The sequence below is a fragment of the Astatotilapia calliptera genome, chromosome 20, assembly GCF_900246225.1.
Source record: "Astatotilapia calliptera chromosome 20, fAstCal1.2, whole genome shotgun sequence".
In the NCBI taxonomy this organism is placed as follows: Eukaryota; Metazoa; Chordata; class Actinopteri; order Cichliformes; family Cichlidae; genus Astatotilapia; species Astatotilapia calliptera.
The window spans coordinates 5,543,760-5,553,222 of NC_039321.1; the positions used below are offsets into that span (position 1 = coordinate 5,543,760).

General features: G+C 41.8%; 1 protein-coding gene across 1 annotated transcript; it reads right to left on the reverse strand.

Moving 5' to 3' along the window:
• Positions 1-313: 313 nt before the first annotated feature.
• Positions 314-3,279, reverse strand: tuba1c (tubulin, alpha 1c). The gene is made up of 4 exons (XM_026153349.1): positions 3,137-3,279; positions 1,777-1,999; positions 1,542-1,690; positions 314-1,440 (listed from the first exon to the last, which is right to left on the reverse strand). Exons 1-4 carry the CDS (start codon positions 3,137-3,139, stop codon positions 460-462), a joined length of 1,356 nt encoding a protein of 451 aa, XP_026009134.1. The 5' UTR covers positions 3,140-3,279; the 3' UTR covers positions 314-459.
• Between the last annotated feature and the right edge of the window lie 6,184 nt (positions 3,280-9,463).

The window sequence follows — 9,463 nt, forward strand, 5'->3', positions numbered from 1 at the left end:
ATAACAGCTTTGAGATACTGATATATTCTTTCTAAATTGTTGATGATTATTCACGCATGAATTAATGACACCAGGTAGAAAAAAGTACTGGGTTTCTGTTGAAGTAATTGAAATTGAAACCAATTAGTTGTCCAGCTTCTGATTATAATAGACATTGTTAATGTTTAAGAAAACATAATATATCCACGTATATATTCTGACAAGCTTTGAGCTTTAAATACAGAATCTTCAAAATTATAGCTCAAAATTTGGAGTTGCATCATTTTGTTGTTGTAAATATGTATTTGGGTTGAATAAACACAGGGCAAAGGACTTCACATCACAGAGGTTTTATTTAGAAGACAGCCAAACTTGACATTTTCAGGAGTTTTTAGTCTTAACAGCCAAACTGACAAACATTTCTGTTTGGAATGCATTCAAGAACACATTGCAATCAATTATTATCTGTTAATGCTTGTTTTAATACTCCTCTCCTTCCTCCTCTCCCTCACCCTCAATGGAGTCAACTCCCACCTCCTCATAATCCTTCTCCAGAGCTGCCATGTCCTCTCTGGCCTCGGAGAACTCTCCCTCCTCCATACCCTCACCCACGTACCAGTGAACAAAGGCACGCTTAGCGTACATCAGATCGAACTTGTGGTCGAGGCGAGCCCAGGCCTCTGCAATAGCAGTGGTGTTGCTCAGCATGCACACAGCCCTCTGGACCTTGGCCAGATCTCCACCAGGAACCACAGTGGGGGGCTGGTAGTTGATGCCAACCTTGAAACCAGTGGGGCACCAGTCCACAAACTGGATGGTGCGTTTGGTTTTGATGGTGGCAATGGCAGCATTGACATCTTTGGGCACCACATCACCACGGAACAGGAGGCAGCAGGCCATGTACTTGCCGTGACGAGGGTCACATTTCACCATCTGATTGGCTGGCTCAAAGCAGGCGTTTGTGATCTCAGCCACTGAGAGCTGCTCGTGGTAAGCCTTCTCTGCAGAGATGACTGGAGCATAGGTGGCCAGGGGGAAGTGGATACGGGGGTATGGCACCAAGTTGGTCTGGAACTCTGTCAGATCAACATTGAGGGCACCATCAAAGCGGAGGGAAGCAGTGATGGAGGACACAATCTGACTGATCAGCCTGTTCAGGTTGGTGTAAGTAGGACGCTCGATATCGAGGTTCCTACGGCAGATATCGTAGATGGCCTCGTTATCTACCATGAAGGCACAGTCAGAGTGCTCTAGGGTGGTGTGGGTGGTCAGGATGGAGTTGTAGGGCTCCACCACAGCGGTGGACACCTGGGGAGCTGGGTAGATGGAGAACTCCAGCTTGGACTTCTTGCCGTAGTCGACAGACAGACGCTCCATCAGCAGGGAGGTGAAACCAGAGCCGGTGCCACCGCCGAAGCTGTGGAACACCAGGAAGCCCTGAAGACCAGTGCACTGATCAGCCTGAGGACAGAGAGGAAGAGATGACAACCAGGCATGAGTTACTTCATTCAATAATTTAATTCGTATATACATTTTATACTAGCTGCTTTGAATTCACCCACCAGTTTGCGGATCCTGTCCAGAACCAGGTCAATGATCTCTTTGCCGATGGTATAATGTCCACGGGCGTAGTTATTGGCAGCATCCTCCTTGCCTGTGATCAGCTGCTCAGGGTGGAACAGCTGGCGGTAGGTACCAGTGCGTACCTCATCTATGCAAACAACATTACGTTAGTTTTTCTTTAAAGATTTTTTAATTTTCCTACATTAGTGTTCAGCGAGCGGTGATGACACTTACCGATGACAGTGGGCTCCAGGTCCACAAAAACAGCTCTGGGGACGTGCTTTCCAGCTCCAGTCTCGCTGAAGAAGGTGTTGAAGGAATCGTCTCCTCCTCCGAGAGTCTTGTCACTGGGCATCTGTCCATCCGGCTGGATCCCATGTTCCAGGCAGTAAAGCTCCCAGCAGGCATTGCCGATCTGGACACCAGCCTGACCAACATGGATGGAGATACACTCACGCTGTGGAGAGAAAAGAAAAAGAAGAAGGTCATCTATCTATATTTAATTTGGATTTTATTCCACATTTTGTCACTGCTTTTACATGTAACCTCTCTCAAGACATGCATCTTAAAATTGGACACATTTTGTTGCTCCCTCTATCTGAGATGAGCAGTGCAGCAGGAGGTACCTCCCTGCACCACAAACAGCAGGGAAAAGAAATGCCTGACAGCAGCAGCCCCCCAGAGGCAGGACGCTCTCCTCTTCCCTCCAGTGTTTTTTGTCCTCTTGTCCTTTTATCCCTCTTACCTCTCCCCCTCTTTTGCAAGCAAAAGCACACATGCAAATTGATTTCCCTGTTCAAATGCACACAGCCTGGAATATTCCACTTGCTTCCATGTCTTGAGGATGCAAAATCACAGTGAAGAAAACATAACATCAATCTAGCTAATTAGATCTATGTCTTTTTGTAATGCACAAAACCTTAATTTGGTCCTAATAAATCATCATACAGAACACAAATCGTCTTCGAGAGTGTAGGTTTATTTAATATTTCAGGACAAATATAAAAATAGAGGCATTTTGTTGTGTCAATTTATTTTCTTTAACCTTTGAATTAAATTAAATTAAAAACACATTTGCTGCTGCATCCTATGAATTAAAAATGATAGCTGCAATTTAATTTCTCCATCCATCCCCACCCAATCTGCCCCTCCCTGCCTTTAAACAGGGTCGTGCGTTTGTAAGGTGCCAGATTTATGATTTTTACGTGTTAAAATGACAAAAAATGTGATTATTGACATAAATAATGCTATTCATTTATATGAAAAGCAGCTCTACTGTCTTTATTGTCAGTCTAAACAACGCCACTCTGTGCATTGTTCTCATCTCTACACAATGCCACTCACATCGTGCCACTGCCGCAGACCAAATCTGTGCATCATCTGTGTAATACGATTTGTTTTCACGCTAAAATATATCTATATCGAGTGTTTCGGTAACACTTGCTATTCTATGCGTTTATGTGTCTACTGAGTTTTAAAAATGGTTTTCTAGCGATGGGAAACCCGTTCAACAACCGAGACACCGGCGCCTGACTAACCTGAAATTCCACCTTACAAAAACGGTTTCAGAGACGAACGAAGGGAAATATCTTACCATGATTCCGTCTGAGGCTCAAAGAGGAAGAGGAGAAGGAGAAAATGTGAAGAAAGAGGCTTTTTTTTTTTTAAAAAAAGGGTCTGTTTGGGTTGCGTGTTGTACCCAACGGGGTCGATGCAACAACTGCTGAATGGGAGGGCGGCGCTACCAGATTTATACAGGCAGGGCAGGGGATTTGCTCCTGTGCACGGAGGAAAAAAACGCGTTTACTACCACCATTTGGTGGCTGATGCAGTTCTGACATAGCTCCTAAATGTTTTTGCAATTAAATAAGAGAAGTACAATATATTAATATTTTAGAAGCCAGCAATGAAATAAGAAAAATATAAATATCGTGATTCTTACTAGTGGATATGTGGGTATGTTACGTTTTTTTGTTTTGTGAAAAATATTCTCATACATTACATGACAAGAAAGACTGTCCACGAGCTCCTTGCAATGTAAATTTTAATAGCAGCGGCAGAAGAAGAAGTCTGAATTTCATTTCATTTTCACTGAATAAAGGGCTAATTCAAACAAAGCTCATTTATTATGCATAGAGGCTTGAGCATCTATTATTTAGGTGTGGCAAGCTGCAAACCAATACAAAGCTGTCCTCTTTGGTGAGATTTCGACTGTAAATATTTGTGGATTTTATTGTTTATTTTTCCAGAAATGTAGTGCATTAATATTGATGCTTTTGCTGCATCCACCCCACAGGTGCTGGTATCATCCGGGCACCCAATGTTGCAGGAGTCTGCCATGGTATCTGCCTGCCATGCCAGCTCCTCGGCTCTCCTCCCTCTTTGTCCTAGATTCTCTGCAATGATGTCATTCAGTGGGCCGATCACGTGGCTGCATGTCCGCCTGTGTGTCTGTTGTTCGGCAGCACCCAGTGTGGGTTGAGCTTCTTCTGGTTCTGTCCAGTTTGAGGAACTGAAATCGGCTGAACTGCAGTTTATGTGACATAATGGCTGTGTTAGAGAACCTAAACGCCACTAAGACTTAACAGTCTGCAGTTACAACATTAAAACCCGTCCCTTTAAGCTATCTGAAAATCCAGTTAAGAATGGGAGTCACCTGAAAAGGCATGTAGCTTAATGCTTTTAAGTAAGGCTGAAAGAAAAGGGGGAAATCCTTGATGCAGTATAAACTAGTAGCCACCTAAATGTGGGTTCTCTCATTAATTATTCAGCAAGGCAGTGAGGATGTATGATTTACAGCCAGCCTTTAGTGGTTGCTACACTCAAAATGAACTGCAGGAGATGAAAGAGAAGGACAGGAAGCAGCAATGGCTGACAGCCAGGACTTCTTGAGAGAACATTCTCCACTCCCCTTCCTCCTCCTCCTCCTCAGCAGCTGTGAAACAGGGAGGGTCTAAGCAGCTGCTCACCAAGAGGAGAGAGGGAGGATGGGAATGCTGTAGAGATGGGAGTGGTCCTTCATGGCGTTGAAACTTACCGCAATGCATCCTGCAAACTGGGAATCTGATACCCGACAAAGTGACCGAGCATGTTTTCCACCTGTCACAGCAGAGCTCGCATGCTGATGGCTTTAACGCAGGTGCAGGCAGATCGACGACATGGATGTGTATTCATCCTCTAGGACAGAAACAGAAGCATTTCGAGCTTTTGTCTGTGTGAGGCTGTTAGGGCGGGGCATCGCCTCACAGGAAAACTGGACTGGAAGAAAATTAATAAATAAATATAAAATAAGAAAATCAGAAAAATAAAAGCGATGATAATTTAGCTGAGAATGTAGGCCAGATTTCTGATGTAGGTCAGTATATTGAGTGCACATAAATCACAGCATCTCACATAAAGAAACACAGCTAACACACAATCCAAAATCACTGCGTAACTGCTGTCATTTAGTTTTTAGATCTAGATTGCATCATTGAAATCTGCATTATAAAATATGCACAAAATATAAAATATAAATAATGTGTACGTAAATGGAAATAGCAAGTTTGTGTGGGTACATTAGGGATGGAAAAGAATGAAGGCAACAATAGTTTGCTCAACCTCAGATCTGTGGCATCGTATATTGCAAAAATAAATAATATAATGCACTGGTTTCCAAATGTTACATTGTGAGACAACTATATTTGATTAATTAATTATTAATTTAGTGCAGGAGCACTCTGCATGCATTCTTTTTCTCACGCTGCTCACCAGTTCAAGCATTTCACCAACAGCTTCAGCTGGCCCGGGGATGTCAATGGCGCTCAGCTGGAGCAGATCATCAATCAAGAAAAGTCGGTGATAAATACATGGATGACACACTTGAAGTCAAAGAATTTAATCAGAGAACAACACCACAGATTGCTAAACTGTAATAAAGTGTTTGATAAGCATTGAGGTCTCTGCACAGTTACAGGAAGAATGATTTTATTACCATTTAAACAACAACCTTGAATCAAACACTGCTTGAGCTTCAGTCACGGTGGATTGTTAATAGCTAACCCTTTACACCATTCTTGGTCATATAAATCCTGGAAACCACAAATCCACAAGTACCAAAGTCTAAGCACAACATCACAGCATAACGGAAATACTGATCACGGAACGACTACATTAAGTATTTGAAGGTAAACCTTAACAGTCCCATGAGGGTGTGTACTTCCCTGTACAGGAATGTTCTTTACTTAGAAAAACGAAATAGAAAAACTGAGTAGGGGAGACCGGGGATAGTTGTAACATTTTTGACATTTCTGTCTGTAAATTGGAGCTCTTTTAAGGTAGTGGATTCAAAATGTAATGCAAAGTATTTACATGTCTCTGCTATTAAATAGTGCAGCTATTTTCTCTGCAGCACAATTACCCATTGCATGGTATGGTCTCAAACACGAAGAGTGAAATGTTACAATTAACCCCATAGTCTGGGTTAGTTAACCCAGACTATGGGGTAACATATCCTGGGGTAAAATGTAACACAATGAAATAAGGGTACTGACAAAACATTAACATGTAATCTTTGTTTATTCAACACATGAATGCACTTAGAGCCATTTATGTAGCTATGTGTGTGTGTGACAGAATGCAGAAATCTAGCTTTTGAACATATTCCAACCCCCCAAAAAAGACAAATTATGGAATTTTCTGCAACTGAATATTTCATTAATTTTGGTTGGTCTTCCTTGAGTTTGGCCTCATTGGCTCAGTGGGCATTATAACCTACAACTCTTGCACCAATTTTGAACATAACAATGAAGCTGAAAAAATGTAGTTGTTCACCAGCATCGCAATTCCATTACTTTTTATCCTGGCTTACCTTGGTGTGGTTTGCAAAGTGCTTCAGAAAGATGAGGAAATCTGTTTCTTGCACCCATCCTGATTTATTTCCACTACCAGTACTTCCTACTGGTCCATCTCTGACACAGTGGTCTGCATAATGTATGTGTGGGAACACAAACAGTGAAGTAATTGTGTTGCTAATGGCATTAACCGCATATACAAAAGCGACCAGTGAACCTCTCTCTGCTGATGTCGTTGCCCCAACTTGTTTAATATAAGTTAAAGTAATAGTGTGGTAAGTTGTAACATCTGCATTATTGTTACAACTAACCCAGACTGTTGCTGTTACAACTGACCCAGACTCCTATAGCCATGAACTAGCTAACATTACAGCCAACGGCTAAAACACTAGCACTAAAGACCTACACAGAATATATCCCCATAGACATACAAATAACATAATTTAAGTTTGATGAGTTTAACTGCAAAGCAGATAATGCTATTACAAATTGAAATAAAGTAGAAAAACTTACTTTTTGGCATACAAATTACTTTTTTCATGTTAAATTGTCTGTGTTTGACGAAATGTGCTGATTTTTCACATGTGATAGCAGAACTGAGTTGGGCATGCACAGGATGAGTCACATCATTTGAAACTTAGCCCTGATTGGAGAAATTGGAAGTGTTACAACTGACCCACGTTACAACTATCCCCGGTCTCCCCTACTATTATGCTCCTGTGTATCTGGGCAAAATGTATGGACATCAGTATTATAAAAATGGTAAAGGTGTGTAAAGTTTTTACAGATGTTAAGTCTGAGGGTTTTCCCCATCGGCGTCTATGCGGAGTCCCCCGATGTAACCATTAAAAAGAACGCATGATTCACTTTTCAGACTTGGAAGCTATGTCCGTCTTTTATACAATCTGTGTTTTACATACACTGTGTGGCAATACGCTTGCTCAAAAATTCCAGGTGGCATGCTTGGTCCAGATGTTAACCCACAAGAATCGCTGGTGCCCATCTCCAGCTCGGACAAACCGTGAGGGTTGCGTCACGAAGGGTCTCTGGCATCAAAAGGGTGGATGACATATAATATTGCTATATGATCAGCTATGTTGTTGTTGGAGATGATGGCACTGATGGAAGGACACGAGGCACAGCTGATGGTAGCAGAGCTATGAGAGGCAAGGTTGAGATGGTTTGGACATGTGCAGAGGAGCAGTAGTAAATATAATGGGAAAAGTTATGTTGAAGAGAGCTGTCTGGCAAGAGGAAATGGGGAAGACCAAAGAGAAGATTCAGGAATGTAGAGGGGTCAGTGTGAGAGGAGAGGATGCAAGGGGATAGGGTGTTTGCACATGCAGTTTATATGGAGCTATAAACAATATTAACTAAGCTATAAAATATAATATACAAAATCTAAGTAACGGGTAATATAATCATAATCATATATACTCAAAAGTGTTTAAACAACCTTCAATTCAATAACCTGTGCCATGTAAGCAGAGGATAAATCAGGATGATAAGAGGTAAAAAAACAAACAAAAACGTGGATTTTTTAATGCTGACACAACTGTTTCTTGGGATCCTTTTTTAGATGATGAGAAAAGACAATAAAATCTAGTCTCGTTTTCCATCTGCTGTTACTGTAAACACACATCTCTCGGGTCTGAGTCTCAACATAAAGCAGCCCCTCGTTCAATGGGATACCACTTGGGACTCTGGGACAACTGTTGTCATAGAGTTTCATTTGTTGTTAGAAACCAAAGTGCTTAACTCCCTGCCAGTTGGCCCATGAAAACCAATTTATGGTCCGTTTCACTGAAATCTGAAGGTTTAAGAAACCAGAAGAGCCGCATTCACAGTCTTAAGAAAGAGTGATGCTTTGGATGAAGTGCACCATGCATGGAATCAGTCAGCCCCACCCTGACATCCTCACGACATTTTTAAATTTTCACTGGCTCGATAAGACAAGGATGCATGCACATGTAGGGAAGAAAAAGCCTGTTTCTTTACAGACCGAGGAGTGATGATAGATTTTAGGAAAAACGTGGCTTATATCCCACCACAGAGGCAGCTGCAGTGCAGGCCCTTAATGCTACTATTTAAGCTGGACCACGTGACCACCAGATAAAGGCGGTCTATGTGGATACTGGTGTGTATCCAGGCAACTCCTTTATTCATTTCCTAGCAACCGTTAAATCTTGGGAGGGGGGCTGGGGGTTGGGCGTCGTTGGCCTACATGTCCCTCATATATGACTGGGCAGTTTGACCTCTTTTATCTGAGGAAGACAGGAAAACAAAGCCAAATGGCTGTTAATCTGCTCAATAAAACACCACATCTACCGTATCATGTAGAAGGCAGTAAATTTTGAACAGTATGTAAAAATCTGTATGCATGAAAACATACAAAGGTCATATCAAAAATACATTTAACAGTGATGGTTTGATAATAACTAAAGTTTTGTTGTTGCCAGCCAACGTGGATGGGTGTTTAAACTCCTCTTTAGGTTAACTGCAAATGCACATTTTATAATATAGCCTTAAGGAAAAGTAAGACACTGGAAGATCCATATATATCCGGTGAAAGGCTTGAAATTCAGTCTGATGGTAACAAATTGGAGGGGCGATTTGAAGAAAGATTAGCTGATTGATTTTGTATTGGAAAATGTGAAATAAAATAAGATGTATTATGGATAAAACCTGATAAAATCAATTATAAATAAAAGTGAATACAGTTTTCACTTTTTAAGTGTTTCTTGAATTTTATTATAAGCCTTCCTATTAGTTATTCTGTTTTTGTTTATTAGTTTTAGCATGAGGAGCGACATATGGAGAGTTTGTGTAGAGCAGCCGGGTCTGTCTGGCACAAACATGCTGAAAATTACGCAGCATTTTTCCCATAATCAGAGGCGCCATGCTTGCAGCACAATACGGCAGGATAGTAGGGTGGGGTCTGCTGGGCGGTCCTTGCAGTGAGGAGAACCGCTTATCCAATCGAAAGCCGCGGAATGATTCGAAACGTCAGACTGACGGGAGATTGGCCAATAGGGCGCAGCAGCCACCGGCGCCGGGTCTTCCCTTGCATATATACCTCTGTCCATCCT

Bases quoted from the DNA above. Each gene is read 5' to 3' on its own strand.
- tuba1c (XM_026153349.1), bottom strand. The intron at 1,691-1,776 runs GTAAGTGTCATC...TTGTTTGCATAG, and splicing joins CCTGGAGCCCACTGTCATCG to ATGAGGTACGCACTGGTACC. The intron at 1,441-1,541 runs GTGGGTGAATTC...CTCTGTCCTCAG, and splicing joins TGGACAGGATCCGCAAACTG to GCTGATCAGTGCACTGGTCT.